This window comes from Artemia franciscana, chromosome 4 (assembly GCF_032884065.1).
Source record: "Artemia franciscana chromosome 4, ASM3288406v1, whole genome shotgun sequence".
Lineage (NCBI taxonomy): Eukaryota > Metazoa > Arthropoda > Branchiopoda > Anostraca > Artemiidae > Artemia > Artemia franciscana.
This window is the reverse complement of record NC_088866.1, coordinates 44,953,916-44,981,355: the sequence shown is the minus strand read 5'-3', so window position 1 is coordinate 44,981,355 and position 27,440 is coordinate 44,953,916. Positions and strand designations below refer to the sequence as shown.

Here is a 27,440-nt window from a genome sequence, read left to right as displayed (position 1 = left end):
AAAATGAAGCATTTTTTTTCTTTTGAGTGAGTTATGTGTTTTCAGTAAAGTGCCGGTTTGCATAATACGCTAATCAACGCAGGGAAATATCATACTTTCATACCAACGGTATGAACCTTCCCCGAAAAAAAATATTTTGTAACCCCAGCCCTCAGAAAAATTTTGGATATGGGACTAGTACAGACACTGACAAGAGGCCTTTAAAAACTGCTCTTTCGTGATATGTTTCCTATCACCGCAGCAGCCAGCTGTCTTCGGACAAGGAGCACCCCTCCTCCAGAATTTTGAAAAATACCTTTTTTGGGTATCTTCATCAAAAATTACTGTTTGATATATTTTCGCTAACAAACAACGAAACTATAAACGACAAACTATAAATTTTGAAAAACATGTTTTGCAACCCCTCCTTCAGGTCCATGAATAGATGCCACTAGATAACAGTTGGAAAATACGCCTACGAGCTTCTTAAGTCCATCAAAATTTAACCTAAAATTGAAATCAAAGTTGACATGGCCACTTACCAAATTAAACTGATGTTTCAAGAAACATGAGCTTGAAAAATTTATTATGCAATCCAGCGATTTTAAGAAAGATGTTTAAACATATTTTTGCATATGTTGACATAATTATAAATATGAGGATTCAGCAAAATTAATTTTGCTGAAACAGCAACCTAATACATTAGCTCAGGCTATTTTTCAAATATTCAACTATTATTAACTGCCTAATGAAAAGTTAATTATTTACTAATTTAAGTGCTGCTCTTGGCGCTACAAAACGCGCCTCTTTTCATTCACATCGTTTTTATTACTACAAATTTAGTTGCGTCTCAGCATTCAAAGAGAAAGGATAACAAATGAGAAGAGAATATTTATGTTGAAGATGTATCTGATCTATCTGTGTTATTTGTTAACATTATCTTGTGCTTTTAATTTGGAACCCAGGTTAACAATTGTTAAACAAGGTAGTGCTGATTCTTATTTCGGATATTCAATTGCTGAGCATCAGGAAGTGGATGATTTGGGACAAGTGACTGATGGATGGTAAGGTGTTTTTCTAGTAGGCCTAATTCTGTATTTAGAAGAGAGCCAGATAAGCTGGGCCAAGAGTCAAGAAAATGGAACTATTTGAAGGAAACTTTTAAAATTCTGAAGACTTTGTGAACTTCGTCCCAAAAGCATATTCCTTTATTATTCACATTACATTATAGGGTAAAATTCTAGTTAATTGACTTCTTGCTATCTCAGGAAGGGTTTAGGTTAGGGAAATGAAACTTTCAGGGATGAAACTACAGACTAAAGTATATCCCGGGAAGGTATTTTTAGGAAACTACCTCCACTCCTCCCTCTAGAGGGCCCTGGCCTTTGATGACCTTTAAAATATGTGTGTTATAAAAGTGAAACCTTGCAAAACAGATCTTCTGCTTAATTGAAGTACAACAAAATTGTTTTCAGCTTCATAACTTTGCTCAATTCCATTTTATAAGGCTTTAAAGATATGCAAATACATTTCCTAAATTAAAAAAAAAAAAAAACAACATTGATATGGCTCAAAATTCCACTCAAATAAATTCTACTCAAACAAACTACTCAAAAACTCCTAAAAATACCTTCCCGGGATATACTTTAGTCTGTAGTTTCATCCCTGAAAGTTTCATTTCCCTAACCTAAACCCTTCCTGAGATAGCAAGAAGTCAATTAACTAGAATTTTACCCACATTTTTATTGACTTGTTAGGCCTGACACTACGGCCGGGAGTAAATTTATGACAGTTCATATATAACTGATTTACCAATAAAGTGAATATACCACTCGATTTCCTTTTTTATGTTCCTTACGAATATAATAATCGCCTCTAGCGCAAATTGAAATTTAAGTACTTTTCAACCTAAACTAACCTTATTATTAATAATCTTAGCACTGAGAAAACGTAGTACTATTTTACCGAAAACGAGCAATTACTTATACTTTAATTGAAAATTCGTCATTTTTAAGAGCTCAGAAAGTGCTTAAATTTGAATTTGCGGTAGAAGCGATTATCTAATTAGCTTTCTGAGAGGTTAAATCCCTTCCCCCGGCGTACGTTCCTACTTTCAGCGTCTGAATTGGTCATCTGTTATAGAAAGTAATCAATCAATCATTTTAATAATAGGCTACCAAAACACTATAACAAATAGAAAAGAGAGAGCAGGTACAATAAAGACAAAGGAGAGAGATAAATTACTAAACTGGAAAGACCCGACGCAAAACTGCCTTTGCAGAAAGAAATGGAGGGACATCCGGAGGGATGTAATTCCGTAATAGAATTGATTTGACAATTAACGCGAGTTAATAAATGTTTATATCTCGATTTTGATTATATATTAAATTGTAAATAAGCTTTAAAGCCAGGAATGCAGGGCGATATTAAAATTCTAAATGTCTCGGGCTCTTTACTTTTGTGGAAAGCATTTTGGTTACGTGAATGATTCTTTCAGGAATGGACCCAGAGTCTATATTGTACTCCGGGAAGGTTTCAAGCTATTTTATACGTGAAATTTTTGGCTTCATTTATTTAAAGATGAAAGGCCTTCAAAGACCTTACCGGGGCATAATTTTGAAGGGGCCCCGGTAAGAAGCCCCTTACCAGGGCCTCTTTGCTTTTCTGGAAAGCATTTCAGTTAGGTGAATGATTTTTTCAGGAATGGACCCAGAGCCTAAATTGTACTCCGGGAAGGTTTAAAGCTTCTTTATTTATCCACGGATAAAAGGCCTTCAGAAAACCTTCCCGGGGCATATTTTTTATTCTGGGTTGGTGAAGGATAGGCTACTTTAAAGTAAAATTGAGTTTATGGTAAGAGAAGCTGTTCCGACAGGGGGTGGGGGAAGAGGATGCTGCTCGTCCTTCCAGGAAGATCGTGGCAAAAATTCTTGAAAAATTAGTCGAATTGTATGCTTAACTTGAATATATATTTTCCGAAATATAGCTAAGAAATAATCCTGGATTTGTTTGAGGGAAAATACCAACATTTGGACAAGGAAATCTGCATAACTTTTGCTAGGGAATCTATCGGAACTTTTCGCCTGGAATTTACTTGTATTTGGAAAATGGAATATGCTAGAATTTTCCCTAAGAATCTCTCAGAATATAGCTAAAGGGATTAAACCAGAACGTCGAAACCTACCGGGAAATTGAAGCAATGAACCTACCGCGATGGTCTGGACGTGCATCCAATGAGCGGGAAAAGCAGCGGGGTCATGCTTTCTCCTGGAATGATGATTCATTTACTATTGTGTTTCCTATACAATTTGCCTATTTTTATTGATTTTTTTCGAGATGGTGACCCCCCCCTTCAAAAAACCCTTTCTTTAAATTTTAATTGTTTAATGGCATAAAAAGTTGATTATGTTACGAAAACGTATGCCACAGCGTGCCTGTATTCAATTCTTTGACTTTAATATTAAAAATGCAAAAAAAGATTTAATTAATTTGGTGATCTCACTTATAACTTCAAAAACACTAAAAATAACTAATTTATTCTACGACAAACTTGTCTTAGCTTTCCACAAAAATGAATAATTTTTCAATTTTTCTATGAATTTACGTCAGTATAGAATATATCTTTCCCCAGAGACTTGATAAACCACTAAGACACAAGATTCCCTAAGGAATATTAGTCACCTCTAAGAAAAGGAATCGATTTTTCATTCAAATGCAAATTTCATTCTGGAAATAAATGTTAGGATCCCTTTTTGGTTTTGTCTACATGTCTAGCGACTGTGAACGGTGCTTTGAGGAAAAAGGTATTTTAATGGACATGTTAATTTAACTTAAATATAAATCCAGTATGAAAATCAAATTTCAAATATCAGGCTTTGAACAGTACTGGGAAGTATAAAACCGACTATTCAAACGTATGTGGAATATATTTCAGAGACTGGAGTCAGAATTGGCAAAAATCACAAAAATTAACCAGGAAATTATATGAAAACGTGGATTCTATTTATGGGGAGATTGGGCACATTTTTAAGCCTCCTCCCCTACCCACGGAATTTTTGCTATCGTACTTCTAGTTTTACTCTATATGTATCAGAAACCAAACCAAATTAAATTAGAAATTGTCGTTTCCCCGATTCAATCATCTGGGGGGGGGACGGTAAATCGGAAAAATTAGAAAAATGAGATATTTTTATTCGTGAGGTATTTTCGTTCGTAAAAACGAACGGATCCCGACCAGATCCGGTGACATAGGGGAGAGTTGGGGGGGCCTGAAATCTTGGAAAACGCTTAGAGTGGAGGGATTGGGATGAAACTTGGTAGTAAAAATAAGCACAAGTCCTAGATACGTGATTGATATAACCGGTACGGATTCGCTCTCTTTGGGGGAGTTGGGGGGAGCGTTAATTCTGAAAAATCAGAAAAAATGATGTATTTTTAGCTTACGAAGGAGTGATCGGATCTTAATGAAATTTGATGTTTGGAAGGATATCATGTCACAGAGCTCTTACTTCAAATCCCGACCGGATCCGGTGACATTGGGGGAGTTGGGGGGGACCTAAAATCTTGGAAAACGCTTAGAGTGGAGGGATCGAGATGAAACTTGGTGGGAAAAATAAGCACAAGTCCTAGATATGTGATTGACATAACCGGAGCGGATCCGCTCTCTTTGGGGGGGGGGGAGGGTTAATTCTGAAAAATTAGAAAAAAGGAGGTATTTTTAACTTATGAAAGAGTGATCGGATATTAATGAAATTTCGTATTTAGAAGGACCTCGTAACCTAGATATCTTATTTTAAATCCCGACTGGATCCAGTGTCATTGGGGGGGGGGGACTGGAAATCTTGGAAAACGCTTAAAGCAGAGAGATCAGGATGAAACTTGGTGGGAAGAATAAGCACAAGTCCAACATATGTAACTGACATAACCAGACCGTATCCGCTCTCTTCAGTGGAGTTGGGGGGGGGGAGTAATTGGGAAAAATTAGAAAAAATGAGGTATTGTAACTTACGAACGGGTGATCAGATCTGAATGAAATTTGATATTTAGAAGGATCTTGTGATTTAGAATTCTCATTTCAAATCCCGACTAGACCTGGTTACATTAAAGGGAGCTGGAGGGGAAACCGGAATTCTTGGAAAACGAGAAAATCGTGGTATCTTAGAAATGGGTGATCGGATCTTAATGAAACCTGATATATAGAAGAATCTTATATCTCAGATGCTCCATTTTCGAATCGGAAATCTTAGAAATAGGAAATCTCGGAAAACGCTTAGAGTAGAGAGATCGGGATGAAACTTGATGGGAAGAATAAATACAAGTTATAGAGACGCGATTGACATAATTGAAACGGATACGTTCTCTTTAGATGAACTGGGGGGGGGGGGTTAATTTTGAAAAATTAAAAAAAATTGAGGTATTTTTAGCTTAAGAACAGGTGACCAGATCTTAATAAAATTTGATATTTAGAAGGATCTCATGTCTCAGAGGTCTTATTTCACATCCCGACCAGATCTATTGACATGAAGAGGAGTTGCAGAGGGAAACAGGGAATCTTGGAAAACGCTTAGAGTGGAGAAATCGGGATGAATCTTGGTGGTTAGAATAAGCAAATGTCGTAGATACATGATTGACGTAACCGGACTGGATCCGCTCTCTTTGGAGTTAGGGGGTGGGGTTCAGTGCTTTGGCGAGTTTGGTGCTTCTGGACGTCCTAGGACGATGAAAATTGGTAGGCGTGTCAGGGAGCTGCACAAATTGACTTGATAAAGTCGTTTTCTCCGATTCGACCACCTGGGGGGCTGAAGGGAGAGGAAAAATTAGAAAAATTGAGGTATTTTTAATCGGATCTAAATGAATTTTGATATTTAGAAGGACCTCGTGACTCAGAGATCTTGTTTTAAATCCCTCATACCATATAAGCTTTTGGCTCCTCCGACCTCGTCACAAGTGTCATATGAGCTCTTAGCTCTTGCTGTTTCGAACAGTTGCTGGTAACGAACTTTAAATAAAGAGCGATGTCGCTCAATAGTAACCGAAACTCTACGACACAGAGTCTTGGTGAAAATGGCTTAATAGTAACCGAAACTCTTAGTAACAATATTTACAGCAAAAGAATCAAATTTTGAGGACTATTTAAAATATATTAAAGTCATCAAGCTTAATGTTACCCTTCATAAGTTACGAGCCTGGGAAAACTGTCCTAATTTTCGGAAAAGGACAGAAATATCCCCAAAGCATCAAGTGTTCTTAATGAAAATCACACTAAAGGTTTCACAATATCAGAGAACTTTACTATAGATGTTTCAAGCTCCTGTATACAATTTGTGGAATTGGCATTTTTTTTTTGCAAGAAACAAGTTCACATTTGTTCGTTAGTTTTTCCCAGGGGTGATCGTATAGAGCCAACTTTCCTTAAAGATCGGGAAAGGAGTCACTTGATCGGAAATCAAAAGCTCTAGTGCCCATTTTAAGTGACCAAAAATATTGGAGGGCAGCTATCCTCCACACCCATTTTTTCTAAAGACTTCAGATCAAAATTTTGAGATAGTCTTTTGTTCAAAATAGTCAAAACATCTAATTACTATGTCTTTGAGGATGGATTGAGTCCCTACAGCCCCCGGGGGAAGCCCACTCGTACACAGAATAATATCTGTTCGTTTTAAGTTTTAACGTTGCTCCATACTTTCAGTTGAAAAAAAACTTGTTTTTATTTAATTTCTGACCATTTTTCGAATCATGCTAGAAAATCCCCACCCCGTGTAAAATTTCCACTGGTGAATCCTTCCGATAAAATTTCCTCCCCACGAAATATAATCCCCATGGAAATCGCATATATATATATATATATATATATATATATATATATATATATATATATATATATATATATATATATATATATATATATATATATATATATATATATATATATATATATATATATATATATGTATATATATATATATATATATATATATATATATATATATATATATATATATATATATATATATATATATATATATGTATTCCCCAATAAAAAAATACTACCCTATATTAAATCAACTGGCAAACTTGCCGCATTTTCCTATGGGCTATTGGGGGGGGGGGTCATGTCATCCCCAAAGGTATAGTTAGTGGACCTTTCAACTATGCTCAATTAAATAGCTATGGTCAAATTAGCAACGTTTTCCCGTTCAAATTCGGGGTCTATTTCCTCTTTCTTGAATATCAGGTGAATTTTCTCAGCCCTTTAAATCTTGATGGGTAACATTAAACTTAATGGACTTCGTATACTTAGAATCAAGCATAACATTTTATTCTTTTGATACATCCATTTTTATCAGAATTTTTTTCAGAGTTTCGGTTACTATTGAGCCTAGTCGCTCATTGCTAACAGCTTCTTAGCACGAACTATTTGGAAGTAAAATGTTTACCGTTATCTTTTCTTCTTTGCACGGCTATTAACTTCACTCATTCTTTCCTGATATTAAATTTAAAAAAAAACAAGTTTTTTAACGGAAAGTAAGGAGCGGCATTAAAACTTGAAACGAACAGAAATTATTTCGTATATGAAAGGGGCTGCTTCCTCATCAACGCCCCGCTCTTTACGCTAAAGTTTGACTCTTTCTCTTAACTCTACTTTTTAAAACAGTAAAAAACTTTAGCGTAAAGAGCGGGGCGTTGATGGGGAAGCAGCCCCTTACATATACGAAATAATTTCTGTTCGTTTTAAGTTTTAATGCCGCTCCTTACTTTCCGTTAAAAAAAAAAAACTTGTTTTATTTAATTTTTTTCTGAACGTTTTTGAATCAATGCATTTTTTTTTATTTTGGCTCCCCGCAGATGAATAATTAAAACGAAATTTGCATATTTATTTTTTTTGGCTAAAGTTTTGATCGAATGATTTTGAGAAAAAAGGAGCGGGGGAGGAGGCCTAGTGGCCATCCGATTTTTTGGCGACTTAAATGGCAACTAAAACTTTTAATCTTTTTCGAATGTTTTTATTAGTAAAAGATATACGTAACTTACAAATTAGCTTACGTAGCGAACTTCTGTATTTTCATGTCTTTATTACGTATATGAGGGGGTTCACCCCCTCGCCAGTACCTCGCTCTTTACACTAAAGCTTAAATTTTGTCCGATTTCTTGAGAATGACCCCTGAATCACAAAAGCCGTAGAATAAATAGTTGAAATTACTAAAAACACTTTAGCGTAAATAGCGGGGTATTACGAGGAGGTAATCCCATCATACGCGTAATAATTTCTGTTCATTTTAAGTTTTGATGCTTCTCCTTACTTTCAGTTGAAAAAACTTTTTCATATTTATTTTTTCATTGTTTTTTTTTAAATAATGCTGGAAAATCCTGCGCTCCCTTCATGAAAATTTTCTTCCCCCATGACAGATTCCTCCAAGAAAAGTTCCCCCAACATATCCCCCTCTTGTCACCCCCCCCCCAACCTAAAAATCCCCCTGAAAACGTCTATACACTTCCAAATAACCATTACTATATGTAAGCACTGGTCAAAGTTTGTAACTTGTAGCCCCACCCACGAGGACTGTGGGGGAGGGAGTAAGTCGTCCCCAAAGACATAGTTATAAGGTTTTTTGACTACGCTGAATAAAATGGCTATCTCAGAACTTTGATCCATTGACTTTGGGAAAATAATGAGCGTGGGAGGGGGCCTAGGCGCCCTCCAATTTTTTGGTCACAATTATTTTGGACACTTAGAACGTTTCATTTCCGTTAGAATGAGCCCTCTCGCATCATTCTAGGACCATTGGGTTGATACGATCACCCCTGAAAAAAAAAATACAAACAAAAAAATAAACAAACAAATAAACACGCATCCGTGATCTGCCTTCTGGCGAAAATACAAAATTCCACATTTTTTTTAGATAGGAGCTTGAAACTTCTACAAGAGGGTTCTCTGATATGCTGAATCTGACGGTGTTATTTTCGTTAATATTCTATGACTTTTAGGGGGTGTTTCCCCCTATTTTCTAAAATAAGGCAAATTTTCTCAGGCTTTTATATTTTGATGGGTAAGATTCTTGATGAAACTTTTTTTTTTAATCAACATAAAAATCTGATTCTTTTGATGTAGCTATTGGTATCAAAATTCCATTATTTAGAGTTTTGGTTACTATTGAGCCGGGTCGCTCCTTACTACAGTTCGTTACCACGAACTGTTTGAATTGGTGTTTCAAATAAACGCATTTACGAGGCCTTTTCATTAAGGTTTTGATCCTTCCATACGCAGTATAATTTATGTTCATTGCTCATACCCGTTGCATATACTTGAGTTGGAGAGTGTCTCAAAATATCACGATTATTTCCTATTTTTATGACTATTATTACACCTACACAGGGGCCCGAGGGGTCTAATTCCATCCCCTAGTTCTAGTCCAAAGAACTCATCTCCCAATAAAAATTGAAAAATGGTGATCGAAATAGGCCCTTTCTAATTTCTAATTCTGCTCTTAAAAAGAATGCTCTCATTGAAAAGTACAGTTCCATAACTGTTTGCAAATGGGCCATTTTTTCATCGTTTTTTTTTTTTTGTCTTAATTAATTTTTGACCGTCGTCTAAAGTATCACTGTTTTTATTTTTTGGGCATCAGACTAAGTATTATTGTTTTTTTATTGTCATCAGACGAGGTGCCATTGTTTTTTTTTATGTCACGATTCTTTCAACTTTTTTCTTTCTTTAAATTTGTAGACCCTCCTCCGCCGAATTACATTTTTATCTATGTGTTTGAAGGTTGACTTATGTGCATCTATTTTGTCAATAACTAGTCGTGTTTTTTTATGATTTTCCTCCCTGATATAGATTCGATATAGTCTCTGGCTACATAGTATTAATGGATGCTATCTGAATTTGAATTGGGTGTTTTAACCCCACCGCGGTTTTCCGCCACTGCATGTTTTCCGCCATTCAGGAAATCTTATACTATCATGAGGATTAGTTGGGTCAGAATAGACAGGTTAGGTTAGTCTATGTCTATATCTATGCTTATGTCTACGTTTTGTCTATATTTATTTCTATGTCTATGTTTTGGTCTATATCTGTGTCTATGTCTTTGTCTGTTCTTATGTCTACGTCTATGTCTATTCTGACCTACCTGAATTAAAAGGTGGCCAAAACCGCAATGGTTACAACACTGCTACCAAGTCTGTGTCCAAACACAATCTGTAGGCAACAATTAGTTTCGGTGGATAGATTAGCAAAAAAGCTTTATGAAAATTTGGAAGCAGTCCTAAAAGCCATAAGATTTTATAGGGTCCACCGGCTTCTTATAAATTGTGCCCTCTTACATTGTGAAAAACACTTTTTGGCGTATTTTCAATGAAAAAAAAATTGAAAGATAATGTTCCCCCGGGTTTGAAAATGTTTTCTTTTTGTGTCCATTGCAAAATTCGGGCAAAACCTTCCCCTGTAAATTTTTATGGATTAGTGCGGCCAGTTCATGCATACCCGATGTGAAATTTTATTTATGTACCCCACTAGGGACTTAGACGGAGGATTTATCCCCCCCCTAACTCATGGTAACTTAAAATTTCTATGAAAATTCCCGTGTACTGGTCAAAGTCTGTATCTTGCAGCCCCTCCCCTGGGGACTATAAGAGAGTAAGTCCTCCCAAAAGACATAGTTATTAGGTATTTCGACTATGCTGAACAAAATGGCTATCTCACAATTTTGATTTGTTGACTTTGGGACAAAATGAGCGTGGGAGGGGGCCTAGGTACCCTCCACTTTTTTGGTCAGTTAAAAAGGGCACTAGAACTTTTAATATTCGTTAGAATGAGCCCTCTCGTGACATTTTAAGACCACTGTGTGGATATGATCACCCCTGAAAAACAAAAACAAAAAAAAAAACAAACAAACAAATAAACACGCACCCGTGATCGGTCTTGTGGCAAAAAATACGAAGTTCTACATTTGTGTTGATAGGAGCTTGAAACTTCTACACAGTGGGGTTCTCTGATGCGCTGAATGCGATGGTGTGGTTTTTGTTAAGGTTCTGTGACTTTTAGGGGGTTTCCCCCTGTTTTCCAAAATAAGGCACATTTTCTTAGGCTTGTATCTTTTGATGGGTAAGATTCTTGATGAAACTTTTTTTTTTTTTATCAGCATAAAAATCTGATTCTTTTGATTTATCTATTAGTATCAAAATTCCGTTGTTTAGACTTTCGTTTACTATAGAACCGGGTCGCTCCTTACTACAGTTCGTTACCCGAACTGTTTGATCAAATAGTTCGTGCTAACGAACTGTAGTAAGGAGCGACCCGGCTTAGTAGTAAACGAAACTCTAGGAAAACTTAATTTTGATACTAAAAGATACATCAAAAGATTCGGATTTTTATGCTGATTTTAAATATATAAATTTCAGTAAATTTAGTCTTTGTCATCAAAAGTTACGAGCCTGAGAAAATTTGCCTTATTTTGGAAAATAGGGGGAAACACCCCCTAAAAGTCTTGGAATCTTAAATCATATCATCGCATTCAGCGTATCAGAGAACCCTTTCAAGCTTCTATCTACAAAAATGTGGAAGTTCGCATTTTTTGCCAGAAGACCGATCACGGGTGCGTGTTTATTTGTTGTTGTTTTTTTGTGGGGAGGATGTGGCCTATGTGGGAGGATATTTCCTTGGAGGAATATGTCGTGGGGGAAGGGAAATCCAATAAAGGGGCGCAGGATTTTCTAGCATTACTATAAAAAACAATGAACAAATAATCTTGAAAACAATTTTTCAATTGAAAGTAAAGAGTAGCATTAAAACTTAAAACGAACATACGCATGTGAGGGATTTTTCTCCTCCTAAATAACTCGGTCTTTATGCTAAAGTATTTTTAGTAAGTTCAACTATTTATTCTACGGCCTTTCTGATTCAGGGGTCATTCTTAAAGAATTGGGATAAAATTTAAGCTTTATTGTAAAGAGCGAGGCATTAAAAAGGTGACAAACCCCCTCATATACAAAGTAAAAATATAAGAATATAGAAGTTTGTTACGTAAGTTAATTCTTAAGTTACGTATATTTTTTACTAATAAAAACGTTCGTTAAACATTAAAAGTTCTAGTTGCCTTTTTAAGTAACCGAAAAATTGGAGGGCAACTAGGCCTCCTTTCCCGCCTCTTATTTCTCAAAATTGTCTGATCAAAAAAGAGAAAGCCATTTAGCCAAAAAAAAAGAATTAATATGCAAATTTCATTTTAATAATTTATGTGCGGAGAGGCAAAATTAAACATGCATTAATTCAAAAACGTTCAGAAATTAAACATTAAAACCGTTTTTTTTACTGAAAGTAAGGAGCGACATTAAAACTTAAAACGAACAGAAATTACTCCCTGTATGAAAGGGGCTGTTCCCTTCTCAAAGCCCCGCTCTTTACGCTAGAGTTTTTTTTACTGTTTAATAAAGTAGAATTGAGAGAAAGAATCAAACTTTAGCGTAAAGAGCGGGGTGTCGAGAAGGGAACAGCCCCTTTCATACACGGAGTAATTTCTGTTCGTTTTAAGTTTTAATGTCGCTCCTTACTTTCAGTAAAAAAAAACAGTTTTTTTATTTAATACATATACTAAAATCGGTATTTTGAATAAATATGTAAACTATTGGCTTGGATTCACGGAAATTAGGGTGGGGGGTAAATGTATATTCAAGATCTAGTTGATGTAGTTATGCTTTATTTAAACATTACATACCAAAAATCCTTTTCTCAATGGAAATACTAGACTTTCGAAAATCGTGGGGTGGGGGGCAATGTCCCCCGACCCTTTTCTATTAACTTCACTGATGTAAATAATGCAAATATCTTAAATATAAAAGATAAATGTTGCTATTTAATTTGTACTATTTTTTGGCAGCTAGAGCCTGACATTGGCAGTGAAATGGCGCTATCAAAGTGTGACCTCTCCAACTCTTGTATGGATTCTATTTGGCATCACTTTTGGTGTATGAAAAAAGTAATTTGCATGTTGGTCAGAATTTGTCAACTATGTTAAATTTGTTTCTAGTTTTGCTGCCAAACTTATTTTGTTTGCGGGTACTTCTTGAGGATTTTCTGTTTAACAGACAAGAACCAGCCTATTTTGTGGGTTTTCTTGGACCAATATGCCTATATCTTGAAATTGACCCTAATAATTTATTGTTTCTTGTTTCTCATGCTGTTGAAAATTATTTTAAAATAACCTACTGTTCTTGTGATTCATTGATAGCTTAAAGGCAAAAGGGGTGTTGAGGTATTTTTGTACCCTTTGTAGCTAAAAATTCCACTTCAACAAGAGAGCGATTAGCGGGCCTTTTATCCAAGCAGGGTGAAACTGATTATCTTATCAAATTTAAAAGCATTCTATATGGCTCTGGAAATGGAATTTTGACCAGAAAAAATTGGTCTTGTCTGTTTCGTATCTTAACACAAGTGTCCTGGATTTAGTAACCTTCGATGTTATGGAGGGGCAGGACGCCAATTCAAGAAAATTCATGAAAAAAGAATTTTTTTTCATTTAAAAAAATTAAAATACAAAACAGTATTTTTCAAAATCTAAGGGAAGGAGAAGGGACAATTTTATTGTTTTTTGAAGCCCCCCTGAATGGCGGCTGAATGGTATCAACAACAAAAGTTGAAGCTTAAGTTACCTAATTTGGAGAATATATCTAGACGCTTATTGGAGCGAAACCAAACATCCTTTTTTTAAATACTTGTATTGATGCATTTGCTTAATTCTATCTTTATGCTCCTTCTTATAAATAATCTGAGGCGTTTTGAATTTATTTTACCATCTAATATTATCTTGATTCACATGGGTCTAACACATTGGGGGGTGATGGTGGCGGGGCGAAACATGAAACGTATATTTTCATGCCTCTATTTTTGGAGGGGTTTTGCTTGCATTGCAAGAGTACCCATGAGCTGATAAACGAAGCCAGAGATGTTTTCCTTTTTATAAACATTGAATCTAAAGGCATTAAATATTTTGATGTTTTATAACCAAGTTCTAAACTGTCGATATTGATACACATTTATCCATCCAACGCTCCGGCATTGTTCTACAGAACTGAATGCTGGGAGTTTATATCTTAGTTTTGGTAAGTAGGCTATTGTTTAGTGTATTTTTGTAATTAACTTACTTTTTTCATTTTTATATACTTTTACTTTAATTGGCATTCTGTTTTCATTGCCTTTAGAAAAATTATAGTCTCTACGCTTCATGAAATTAAGAAAAAAAAGTTTTTCAACTGAAAATAAGGACCAACATTAAAACTTAAAACGAACAGAAATTATTACGTATATGAGGGGGTTCCAACACTTCGCTCTTCATGCTACAGTTTTTTGGCACTTTAAAAAAAAGTTACTTATTGTTCTAATTAAAAGACCCTAGTGTTTCAGGAGTCGTTTTTAAAGAATTCTGACAAAATTTAAACTTTGATGTTAAGAGCAATGTGTTGAGGAGGGGTTAAACCCCGTCATATTCTTAATAATTTCAGGTTTTCAAGTTTCAAAACGTTTCAAGTTTTAATGTTTCTCCTTACATTCAGTTTGAAAAGCTCGTTTTTTGTGTTCAGTTTCTGATTGTTTTTTAAATAACGCCAGGATACCTGGCTCTATCCCCAAGGAAAAATCCCTCTCAATAGAAATCCTCTGGCCAATTCAATTCTGGCGACAATTTACCCTGGACACTTACCCTTAACATCACCAGGCGTAAAATTGGATCTGTAAAGAGAAAGCAAGACATATAAAGAAATTTCGCATAGAATTCTGGCAAATTCACCCAGTGTAAAATTTCCCCTGAAAAGTTCACCCTTGGAAACTTCCCTCTCCATGGAAAATTCTTCCAACAGAAAACTCCTCCCTTCTCATCCGAAAAATATATGCTTACTTCCCAATAAAACAAAAAATAAAATAATGGGCAAACTATATAACTTAAAAATATTTCTCCGGGGGCTTTCCGGGGCCTTTCAATTATGCTGAAAAAAAATCTATCTTTAAATTTTGATCGGAGGATTTTTTGGAAGAAAGTGGCGTGGAGGGGGTATAGTTGCCCTCCAATCACTTTCTACTATTGGAGAGGGCGCTAGCCCTTTCAATTTCCAATCGAATGAGATCTTTTCTGATTTTCTACGATAGCTCCATCGATACTAAGTGACCTGGTCTAAGCAAAAGAAAGTGCCCAAATCGCTCTTTACTTAGGCAGCGCTATTGCGGTGTCTAAGAAAATGCACATTAAAATTAGCCAAAAGGAATGAAAGAAGAAAACGAATCCCGAAGTGTAAGTGCACCTCCGCAAGACAATCATGTTAGTGGAATTGGTATGTTCCATCGTCCCTCAAAAATCGATTACTTTTTGCTGTGTTAATCCTTAAGACGTTTGGGAAAGATGCTTAAAAATAAGGGCGTATTCCGTTTACAAATTCAAGTGGGTGGACAGGACAAACAGAAAGGCCGTGATGAAATTGCAGATTTAGATGAATTGAAACATGTAAGGAGGTAATTATGCAAATTGTGTCAGTCTCAGCTATTTTATCTTTGAAGCTATAGGCTTATTCCTATTTTCAAACGTTTTATTTGATTGTATATCTGAAATTATGCCCACAAGGGGCTTAAAAATGTTCTAGATATTTCAGCTCGGGAATTTTCCAACCAATAGAAAGGCTCCTGGAATAAGAGTATGATTCAAGTCATGGGTGCTAGCAGTTGAAGGGGGATAAACAGATGAGGAATATTGCCGTTTAAATGTTGTTAAAAACAAAGCTACTAGTAGCACTTATCCCCCTATCACGGGAAACTTTCTTGACGGTGTTCATGGTTCAAGCGTACTATAATAAAATTGCACATTAAAAATGAGGTTTCAAAATTTGTCTACAGTCCAACTCCCTTTGGGGGGAATGCTTAAAAAAAAGTAAATTACAGCCGACTCTTACTCTGTCCGTAACACTGCAGCATTTTTATTTCCAATTAATATATAGATATAGGGAGATACGAACGGGGGGGGGGGGGTGGGTTTGAAGCCCACTAGCGGTCTTAGGCCTCATAACATAAGGGACAAGGTACACCTAGGCATACCAAGATATTTAAAATTAAAAGAATTTAATGTCAGATGCCTGAAAAACCGGGAAAGGACAAAAGTCCCCCCCTGCCCAAACCTAGGATCGCCACCGTCGGAGTCCACTTTCTTTTTCCTTGAAATCCTAAATTTTGTGGAGTTTCGGGGCTCTTCGTATTCAAATTGTCAATTAAAATTGGTTGTTTTATTAATCACCTTGATTTTTTATTATTGCCCCTTCCATAAAAATCTCTACGTAAGTGTCTATATGGATATTTATTTTGTAGTTGATAGTCTGTTTTTTTAACAAAATTATTTTTCAGATTTGGATACTTCTTTTAACTTTTATGCCTGTTTTCCATCAAGCTTTCCTGTTAATTTTTTAAGCACACCTTTTTTGTATTTTAGGATCCTTGTGGGTGCTCCGTTGGATCAAAATTTGCAGCCAGGCACAAACAGGTCAGGGGCTTTATGGAAATGCCCTCTGACTACTCAGCATAGGGATTGCATACAAGTCGTAACAGATGGCCGACGAGGTGAGTATTATGCCTGGCAGTTCTTTGGGTAAATCACCTGGCTTCAACTAAAAGGGGTCTATTAACTAAGTCGCGTGTCAGCTTCGTAATTCAACAAAAGAGGTCACCATGATGTTTTCAATTTGAATGGCTTTTATGGTGTTTCCTCCAAGGGAACATTCGGATGGTATTGCACCTGGCATTTTTAGGATACTAATTTATGATTATGATTATTTATGATTATACTAATTTATAATTTATGAAAGAGGTAAGGCCCTCTTTGAAGTAGGCAGCTAGATTTCAAAAAATCTGGATCGAGGCTGGCCTCAGAAGGCCTATTGCCTCCAATACATCCCCCCTCTGGAAAAAATCTTCCATGACCTGTAAAGGACAACTAACTATTTACTAAATAAAGGATTTATAATTATGTAGCTAATGATTGGTATTATAGCAAAAAACAAAAAGACATGATAGTTAAAAAATAAAACATCAAAAACAAAGTTTGGAGATGCAGTGGTATTTTACTATCCTTAATTCTTACAAAGTTGGCCTTTTGTAAATTTTTGTGACAAAATTTTGAAATCCAAGTACACTTTCTTGAATTGGCATCAACTTCACCGGTTTGCCATGTTGATGTTTGATAATTCTTAAAAAAAAATATAATTCTTATAATGCTTTGCTGTTTGCTGCCATGTGGACACAACAATAATATTTTGGCTATGGCTGATTATGCAAAAAGTTTTCAAAAAGTGGAGGAAAATGGAAAACACAAAGAAAAAGAAAACCTCTAAACCAACACACATACATATTAACCGGCGACAGGACCCGCCGTTTTTGATTTGCCCTTAGGAATAGTCCGTCCTGAAGTTTTCAATTAAATAATTCGAACAATATTTCATTTGCGCTGTCCTCGGTACTTTCAGAATGAGACGTTAACACTTCATGATATACTAGTTTGAGCGCCACTGAAAACTTAGAGCCGCACTAAGGGCTGATTCCCCAATGCTTCAGTCGGTATTTTTTTTCTTATGGACGAAATAAACAGACACAAGAGAGACGAAATAAACAAACACAAGAGAGACGAAATAAACTTAAACATATCAGAAAGTAAAACTTGGCAACAAAGCATGAATTATTCTTTGAATTTACTGACGAAAATTTACCAATATCAGTGGCGATTTTTGACTCTCTTGCGCCCGTGGCAAAATCTTTATTAGCTCCCTCCCCCTATCTCCCGTCGGATCCGCAACGATAAATAAAAGCATAAAATTCAAATAACAAAATGATACGATCAGGCGTCTGTCATCACGGCACTTTAAAAGAGTAAATCAAGCTGGTAAAAAGACCCCATGGTCACAGATAGGTGGGAAAATTGTCAATATGTTTTTTGTTTTCTCATCAAGTATCAATATTCAAGTTTGGATGATGTTCCATTGCCTTGAAAGAAGCATCAACATTCAAGTTTTGACGGAGTTTCATTACTTCGATGTTTTATTTATTAACCCATTTTCAGAGGCACCAATTGGGGAAGAGATCTGTTCCCCTTGATTTTTGTCCCCTCCAGATTAAAAATTTGAAAACATACTTTTGTGGCATCTCTCATGAAAAAACAAAAGATTTTCTTGGGAAAGACATTAAGGTGATCTGATCTTAGTATCACTTCTGGCTAACATGAAGAAAAATTAGATGGTTCATCTTTTGTTATCGATTAATCTGATAGTAATACGATGGCTTGTATTCTTTGCCTCTAGTAATGGTTGGTGGCCCATATATTGGGGTCATTTCATGCTTACAGGGTTGCTATGGTTAGCCATTGAACTTCAGCCACGTTCCGTGTACTTCAACTTACCGATTGGTTTAAAGTCTAAATAACCCTTGTTAGTTTCGAACTAATCCCTAGTGCTTAGAAAGTATGTAGGCCTCCCAAGGTTTGCTTAGTAAAAATTGAACATCTTTCGAATATAAACTGCGCAATGCTACTAATCTAATTGTTTATTTAATCATTTCGAGTCTCAAGTTAACTTTCAAGTGCCCTATTTGTAACAGTTTATCAATGTTTTTGTTAATGTTTCTCAAGATTTGAGATAGACCGAAAGAAAACTAAGAAGAAAAAAAATGTTAAAAATTTTTTTAAACAAAATCTCACAACTGACAGGCAGGTACGCAGAAGGAGAGGGTGCTTTGGATCAGCCCTCTTTTCGAAATAGTAAGATTTTCGCAGTTTTAGCAACTATCTCACGTATTATCCTCTTGTTTGTTTGTTTTTTTTATAATTCGTACCGATCATATTCTGCCTCTACTTCTTGCATATGTGCCTGACAGTCGATACCCAAAAAATAGCTCTAAGAACTTGTAGATAAGGTCATGGCCTTTCCTTTCTCCTTGAATGATTGTCCAAGGACATAGTCTGGTCGTCATATCAAGTCTTATTTAAAGGGCTCTTTTCTTCTTCTTCTTCTGTGCTCTGTATCTGTAATCTTGTCAATCTGTCCTCTCTTAAGGAAAAGCCAGGGCTCGAAAAAAATAAGGAAGACTAGTTTTCCTGTTCGCAAATATTAGTCTTTGAATTCAGATTCAAAAACATGGAAGTAAAACATGAAAATCATTGACAAAATCTTTGTCTTGATAATATATCTCCAAAAGGATATCAAGAAGGATATCTCGAGGTAAATTGACAACCCTGGCTATTCCTCAGCTCTTGTTATTTAAGACTTTAATTAACTTGCTCTTTACTTTATTTTCTACAGATCCTGTTACTGGCCAATATCCGGAAAGTAAGTTTTCCAGTCTCAAGTTATGTGCCTTCGCATGAGGTCAAGACCTTAGGTTGTTCTTAATCTGCATATAACAAATTTGCAGAACCTTTTTGCTTCTTCCTTGTCTGTCCTTTCCCTTGCATTTCTCTTTTTTATCCTTTATTCCTTACTTCTATTTGTTGCGTTGCCCATTTTTTTGTTCTTCAAGTAGAACTTTTATGCAGCATGAATGTGATATGGAAATATGAATCTTAAGATAAGAGTCATCAGTTTCTGTTCTGAAGGCGCTGTTAAATGGTGTTTTCAAGTATGCAATGACGTGCCCTAAGCTTGGAGCTCTAGGTTCGACCCTCAAAGTTGAAAAACTATATCAAAATTATATTTTTGTTTTACCCCAGACTGCAGTTTATAAATCGTTTAATCCAACACAACAGCAAAAAGGAGAAAACAAAAAAGTACGTTGAACCATTACAAAATGAGTCATAGAAATGATGATAAAAGTCAATTCATTAAAATATTTTAAAACTATTAGTCATGATGATTAATTTCGCATTTGGCTCGGATTGTGCTGCATGAACCGTTGCAAAACTGCTAGAAATTCCCCCCCCTGACGGCCATATTTTTGTTTACCACTGTTTACACTTGACATCAAAGTTTTACCCCAAACTACAGTTGATAAATCGTTTATCCAACACAACAGCAAAAAGGAGAAAACACTAAAGTCCGTTAAACCATTACAAAAGGAGTCATGGAAATGTTTTTCACTTGAACATTCGACGATAAAAGTCAATTCATTAAAATAATTTAAAGCTTATTAGTCATGATGATTAATTTCGCATTTGGCTTGGATTTGTGCTGCATGAACCGTTGCAAAACAACTAGATGGCTCACGGACTTAAAATGCATAGAACTTAGTAATCTTAGGTCTTTGTGTGAACTCCAATTGTGATGGCCTTTTCGTCTATATCCATGATTTTCACTTAAATAACAAGGACTGGATAAATGACTAGCAACTCAATATTGCCGCATCGCAACCCCATATTCCTTACTCATTTATCCTAAGTCTGAAGGGTAAAGGTAAAAAGGTAAAGGATGCGGCACTAGAGGCTTAAGGTCCGAACCGGCGGTGCTGATCTCCGTCTCAAGGCCCTTCAGCCAGGAAGTGCAAGGGGGATGGGGGCCAACAATCCTGTGCTTTCGCACACTCTTCCTTTTTACCTTCCTTAGATTTCTCCAGGTACCCATTTAGAGCTGGGTCGACTCTGGCTAAGCTTACATAGTCAAACCACTAAGCCCCTTCCCAAACCAAATAATGGCGTAAACTAGGATTTGAACCCTCACCCTTTCGGACAAAGGATCCTAGATCAAGCGCACCAATCCGCTCGACTAGGCTACCATAAATCTGAAGGCCATCATATTCAGGTGGCTCCTGGCCCAAACAGACCAGGGGCGGCCAAACGGTTATCTAGCCCTTCATGATCCTCATTTACTTAACAAAATTTAAAGGCAAGCCACTAATTTATTATTATAATCATAAGATAATAATTAGATAACTATGACTTATGAAAATAATATGACAAATAAAAGTGATATGGAACGATATAGCTTAACCCACTGATCCATTTCTAGTCACTAAACAACTCACTCGATTGAAATATAATTTTATATTCCATACTGCAGGAAACCTACGAGGTTTTTATTCTCTCGCAACTGACAGTTCCTCTCCTGTGGAATCTTATGACCAAAACATACCTCATTACAAAATTAATATATTTATTGTCTTATTTTATATTTTGGTAAACTAAGGTTTTTTATAGCTTCAGGGGCAGAGTCACAATTTATTAAAATATAATCTGATTATTTACAAGTTTTCTATTGTATTTTTGTATGCAAGTTCTAAAACATGCCCTGGATTTTTTCTAGAGTAGGACAAGTATTTTTTTTTATTATTCTTGTCAGCTTTTTGGTTAAATTTTCCCCCTAAAAAACTTGATAAAACTATGCTTTCAATATAAACCCCATTACATTTTTGATATCGGTTTCACTGCATGAAAAAAAACAATAAAATAAGGGGGATTATGTGAAAATTAGGAAATTATATTTAGAGAATCTAAACATCCTCACTTGTTCCACCCACCCTCCCTCTCACACGAAGAAAATCTTTAATGATTGTCCTATAGGGTTCACCCTACATTCACCATTGATCCCATCTTTCTATATTGTTAAGCTAGGGACGTAAAAACTTTTCAAATAAAAGGGCAACGCAACAGCCTATATAATCTCGCCTTTATCATACTTCTGACGGGGTTTTGATTGAATGGGGGTCTGCAACGTTGGTATGTGACCGCTAGGATTCTTTATCTGATTAACTTAGTACTCTTGGTATAGAGTCCCTTTAGTTGTCAATGTTACCCCAGGGGGGTCTCGAATTTGGTTTATTGGTTGTATGTCGGTCGCTTGGAAAACGCCAGTTTCTTTTGGCATGGTGCATGGTGGATTTACACCGGGTTGATTGTTCCGGTTAATGGGTTGCACCTTTTTGTGGGTGATTTGAATATTTGCTTGCTCGGGCTGACGGGTTTGTGCTTACTTTGTGCTATTTTATGTCCTGTTATTTATATGATGTCGTAATAGTTCTAACCGTATGTCACCGATTAGTGTTGGTTTCGATTGTAATAATTTTTGTCAGTATGTTTCATAGGGAACATAATATCGTTTGTCAACACGTTGGGTGTCAAAGTAAAAAAAAATAAATAATAATGTAACCTTGGATTAATTTAAATAATCTTGGATTTGGGAAAGAGTAGAATACCTAAACTCCAAATATGAGATAGCTTCGTCGTAGTAATTTGGTGTGAAATCATTTCTTCTGAAATTCTGTTGGAACATACTGTGAAAATTGGATAAAGTTTTTCTACATGCCATATTTTAATGGGTCTATAGCTATTATTAAAACGTTTTGTTGAATAGATTTTTTTTTACCAAAGTTAAGAAAGCATATTATACATTTTTAATACAGAACAACGATTTTAGCATCAGTAACTTTTAAAATAACAATTCTGAAGATGTATTTAGATGTCATGTGTGGACTAATTCTTGGGATGGTTAAATTGGTTCATTTTTACGTGTTTTTTTTTTCGCTTATACCAGTGATGATGCCAAGTTTAATTATTCTTCATTAAAGACCGTTTTAAGGAGGTGGTGCATGTAATTCTGCCCTTGGTGCTATGGCTGAGCGGGGCACACAAAAAAAAGATTTCAAAAGTGGATTGCGTTAGTCATTTTTTACTTTCCTTTGGAATTTTTCGGCGTCCAGGAGGGGCACCGAGGCTTATTATGCCCTAGGCACTGCCACATTTTGGAACGGCCGGGGTTCCATTGGTGAAAGGAACTTGTTGCCTTTTGCTGAAAGATAAGAGAACAGGCATACTTCTAGGGAGAATCAAGTGAGTCTTGACCCCTACTGGGAAAAGACGCTAGCCTAGTATGTATCACCCTGAAATTTTTTTTCTTGATTTCAGTTGTTGATATCGATTTCCCGCTCTCTTATTGCTTTCTATTAAAATGCTTGTCCCCCCCCCACAATTAAAAATTTATTTAGTATCTTCGAGAGGGAAACAAGTTATATTTATTTAATTTCTATTTTTTTGAACTCATGAGTAAAATCATAGGCTTAATGGACAATAAAAAACGGTTCAATGGTTTCTGTTATTTACTTGGTAGAAATTAATTTCAGATTTGGTTTAAATCATATCTTTTGAAGTGTGTTTTTTTTTAAACTTGATTTTAAAAAAAAGCCCTCCTTCCCCTTCCCCTAGGCAAATTTAATAAGAATTTTATGGTAAAACAAAGTAATTTTATCAAATTTATAGTTTTTATAGATAAAAATTGCAATGGAAAAAAAGGCGGTTCAATGATTTTTGTTACTTGGGTAGCGGTTTTGCAATTACCTATGATTTTGGCTAGTTATTATTTTTGGATTTTGTGTGGTTGATCAATCAAATGTGGTTTTTGATTCTGGGTGTACAATTGCTATTTACACCTTGTAAATCCAGTGTATGTTTATGTTTTATTTATTCAATTTTTTCGCTGAATAGAAACAGATGACCAAAAATTGTTATCATTTAAGTTGCGACACAAACTTTTGAGAGATCAAACTTTTGAAATATCGAACGTTACAATATTTTGTTACAAATTTAATACTTTTCTTTTTAACTTGACTTATTAACTTAAAACTTTTTTTAATGATTTCTTATAGGGAAATACAAACTTGAAAACAGCTTAAATCCCGGCAGATCACATCTAAAATGTCCAATTCATGAGCTGTCTTAAGAGGTCAGGTCAAGAGAGTCCCCTACCTACATTTCTGGTCATAGGTTAATTGATTGTTTTTTTCTTCAACATGAGTAAAATGTCGACTTCGAATATCATGTGTCGAAGCGGGTCGTAAAAGTGTAACATTTCAATAACACATATAACAATAACAATTACACAATTTTTATTGTGTAACACGTGTAACGATTACACAAAAAAATCTGTAGAAAAGAAAATAACAACCGCTTAACACTGAATTACTTATTCTAAACTATAATTGAAAGAGTGGAGAAAAACAATTTCCAAAATAATGTAGCCGAACTGGTTGAAAATAACTCTAAAAGAAAAAATGTTATGCTAATAAGAGAGAAAGTATGGCGGGATGGGGGAGAGGTCATCTCCGAGGGGCAGTGGTGGTACATATGGGTGGCAGGGGAGGATACCCCCAATGTTTTCCGTCAGTCGGTAAAAAAATCGAATCGGGAAAAACGAACTGCCATTATTTCAATTGCGAAGTGTAATTTTTTATTAGGATAAATAAGTGGATGCAAATATATGACGAAAAATCAGTGAAAGAGCATAAGTCTCTGTCGGTAAACAACAGAAATCATAATTTTAAAAACAATATTACCAAAATCAGTTGGTAAAATGATCATCCTTTGGGTAAGATTCATCACCCCCCTTAAAAAGTTCGACTATTGCAGCCTCCGAGTGGGACATCAAAATATTTGAAGGGTATAGGAGAGGTTAGTACCGATTATGGAGAGGTGCTGAGTTAGGTTTTACCTCCATCTGAATTGCGGCCTTCCGCGGGGGCTTTTCCAGCCATGTGCAGGGAGTCAAAATTAAATAGTGTGACGGCGGGTGTTTCAGCTTGTGTTCGGAGTAAATAATCGAACCATAGTGAAGTTAGGACGGTGAGCTGACAAAACAGGATATCTTATTTTTTATTGCCAGTAGTTGAATGCTCAAGAAAAAATCGAACCACCTGATAATTCTAATTTGTCTCGAGAACTGTTTCTTGAGCCACAGCTATGCAATCATTAACAGAAGCAACAGCTGACCATGTCTCAGCACTGGGAACTATGGGGGTTACAATTTGTATCTCTGACCTTAAAAAAAATGTGCGCTACGAACAGCTAAGGTAAAAGATTCTACTAAGACAAAAGCGTGGTTGTCATTTCAAAAGAGCACGGCTATCTAAAGGTGTTTAGCCACTTGGCTAAACACCTTAAATCTTCCACAGGTATGTTTATTGTCTCTTGGAGAATTTTTATATACCCCTTAGCCCCAGAGTTGGGGGGAGGTGGCTATATGGTTTTCGATTCTTTGCCTCTTGTTGTGTCTAAAATTTCAGTAGACAATAGCTAAGTCTAGGAAATACCAAATACAAAATATAACTTGAAGGGGAATATCATTTGTTGAAGCCCCTTCCCTGTAAGAGACCTTGACTTGAACCAATAATTTCCTATTAAAGGAGGTTCGATCTCTTTTTGGATCTCTCTCTTCATCTTTTCATCATATTTTATATTTCATATTTCAAACTTAGGAATTTTTTTGCAAGTGAATCTTATACTATCATTATATTTTTAGTGGTGGTCCTAGTATTCTTTGGCACGTTTCTAGCATAATGAATAATTGGCTTGGGGCCAATTCACAAAGCATGTTTTTTTTGTATATTTTTAATAGGTTGTAACCTATTACTTTTAGGCTTTTTGATTACTTACTTAAAATTTTCTTCATAGCCATTTCATCAGGCCGCCTTCGACCTCCTGGGAGTGACGAAATCAAGGACGGTCAATGGCTTGGAGTTACTGTGCGAAGCCAAGGACCTGGTAAAAAAGTTTTGGTAAGTATCTGTTGGTAGCTCCAGTGTCAAGCGTAATTAAATTGGCTAAATCTGTACATGTGATGCTCAATTTTCCCCTATTCTTGTAAAATGATAGGGAATTATAGTATTCTTCATACATTTCCAACCGATTCTTCTTATATTTTCAAATTCGGCTGTGCATACTGCTACTGTGTGAAGCCAAGGACTTCATACAAAGGCTCTGGTAAGTATCCAAAGGGGAATTTCTGTTGCATTATGTACAATCCGGTCAGCTTTGATATATTCCTGAAAATGGAGTCTTCCAGTATCCTTCAAATATACCCAAGCTGGTAGTCTCTGAAACCGAGGACCTAATACAGAAATTCTGGTAAGCATCCGTGAGGAACTCCAGTTTTATTATGTGCTTAAAACTTGCTCAGGGTTGAACTATGCATGTAAAATAGGAAATTTGCTAATAGAGTTTTCTTCGTATATTTCTGGATTTTTGTAGAGTCGTAAATTATTGACGGCAAGTCCAATTTTCATAACTTTGTTACTGTGTGATCACATTTTGCTTCTTTTTTTAAACTTTTGATCTGGTTTTTACAACTAGCTTGTTAATTATCCAAGACTTTAATTAAGTGTTGTATTTTATGGGATTCCATGCACCCCCATAATCATAGTTAACAAAGGTCCGTCACCAAGGGGGGGGGTCTGAAAAATGTGCCATGTGCCACAATTTATGACATATTTTAAGGGAAGGGATTTCACTGGCCAATTTATGGGAAATCCCCCCCCCCACCCTCTGTCTGTTTTGTTGTCCCCGAATTCGAATTTACTTATTTATTTCAGTTTCTAAGAATCTGTGGATAACTTTAATGTAGCATACTCTCCACTAGGCATATAAGCATCAAATCCTAGGAGTATGCAACTCGAACTCTGGCTACTGGTGCTTGGTTTCCGGGCTCAGTTTCAAGTCATGCTGGAATCTAATACGAAAAATGATAATAAAGATTATAATCTATGGTTATGCTAATCTTTTATCTATGTGTGATAGTAGTTAATTATGGTATTCTTCAATTATACCCAAACTGGCAGTTTGCGAATCCAAGGACCTGGTACTGAAGTTCTGATAAGCATCCTTGGGCAACTCCAGTTTTATTACGCGGCTAAATTCAACATTTACCGCGACCCATTTTACAGGATCCTCTACAGACAAAAATCTATGTTATTTATTTAGTTTTTCTTTTAGTCTTTAGTACAATCTTTTCTGCTGCGCACGTAGGATTTTTCGGAGGGGGTGGGCAACAATAGGAAAAGTTTGGTGGGGTGGTGTTATTAAAAAAAATGATAATTTGAATATTAAGTGTCATCCAACAAAGTTTAGGTTTTCGGTGGTAACGCCTGGGCCCTGAACTTCCGCTCCCCTCTGTACTTGACGGATACTGTTATGCTAAATCATCACCAGAAAAAATCTTTAGTTTCGGAAAGGAGGAGTAATTTCCCAGAGGACTTGTCTAAGGATAGTTTTAGGTGCTCGTGTAAGTGAATTTAGGCCTGAGTCAGGCATTCAGCTACATGAAACACTTGGGTTGACCACATTGTTTGGCTAAAATAACGACAGAAATGTAAAAATGGTTAGGTTTGCAACAACGATGATAGGTCACCGTTGCTTTTTAGCCATTCAACTGGGAGGTAACAGGCAGGACATCTGTACTTGAGTTGGAAAGAGTTTGTATTTTTTAGGGGGTGGGGGAATGTGAGCTTTGTTTTAGGTAAGATCTGAACACAGTTTTTGGAAGGGGTTCTTGCGCTGCTCAACTTACCATAGACCCCTTGGTGGTATTGTAAGTTATTCTTAACAGCATTTTCGCCTGTCTTATTTAGTTTTCAATATATTTAGAAGTCATATTTTCCAATAGGCTCTTTTTGCGCGATAACTTCGGAAAGCAAAGTTCTCTTTCCCAGTATCATGTATCAGTATCATCTGTGAAGAAACTGTCAATGTGCAAATCAT

The 27,440-nt window shown here is 35.9% G+C and overlaps 1 protein-coding gene across 4 annotated transcripts in view; it reads left to right on the top strand.

Annotated features, from left to right (window-relative positions):
• The first annotated feature begins 826 nt into the window (after window positions 1-826).
• The window catches only part of LOC136026482 (integrin alpha-PS1-like), a 220,469-nt gene continuing 193,855 nt past the window's right edge, over window positions 827-27,440 (top strand). For 2 of the 4 annotated variants that reach the window (XM_065703097.1, XM_065703099.1), the window contains exons 1-4: window positions 827-1,043; window positions 16,437-16,564; window positions 19,291-19,317; window positions 25,359-25,462. In XM_065703097.1, coding sequence (XP_065559169.1) covers window positions 874-1,043; window positions 16,437-16,564; window positions 19,291-19,317; window positions 25,359-25,462 — 429 coding nt within the window. In that variant the 5' untranslated portion in view covers window positions 827-873. The remainder of the gene's footprint in view (window positions 1,044-16,436; window positions 16,565-19,290; window positions 19,318-25,358; window positions 25,463-27,440) is intronic. The other 2 variants (XM_065703098.1, XM_065703100.1) reach the window with 1 other exon arrangement.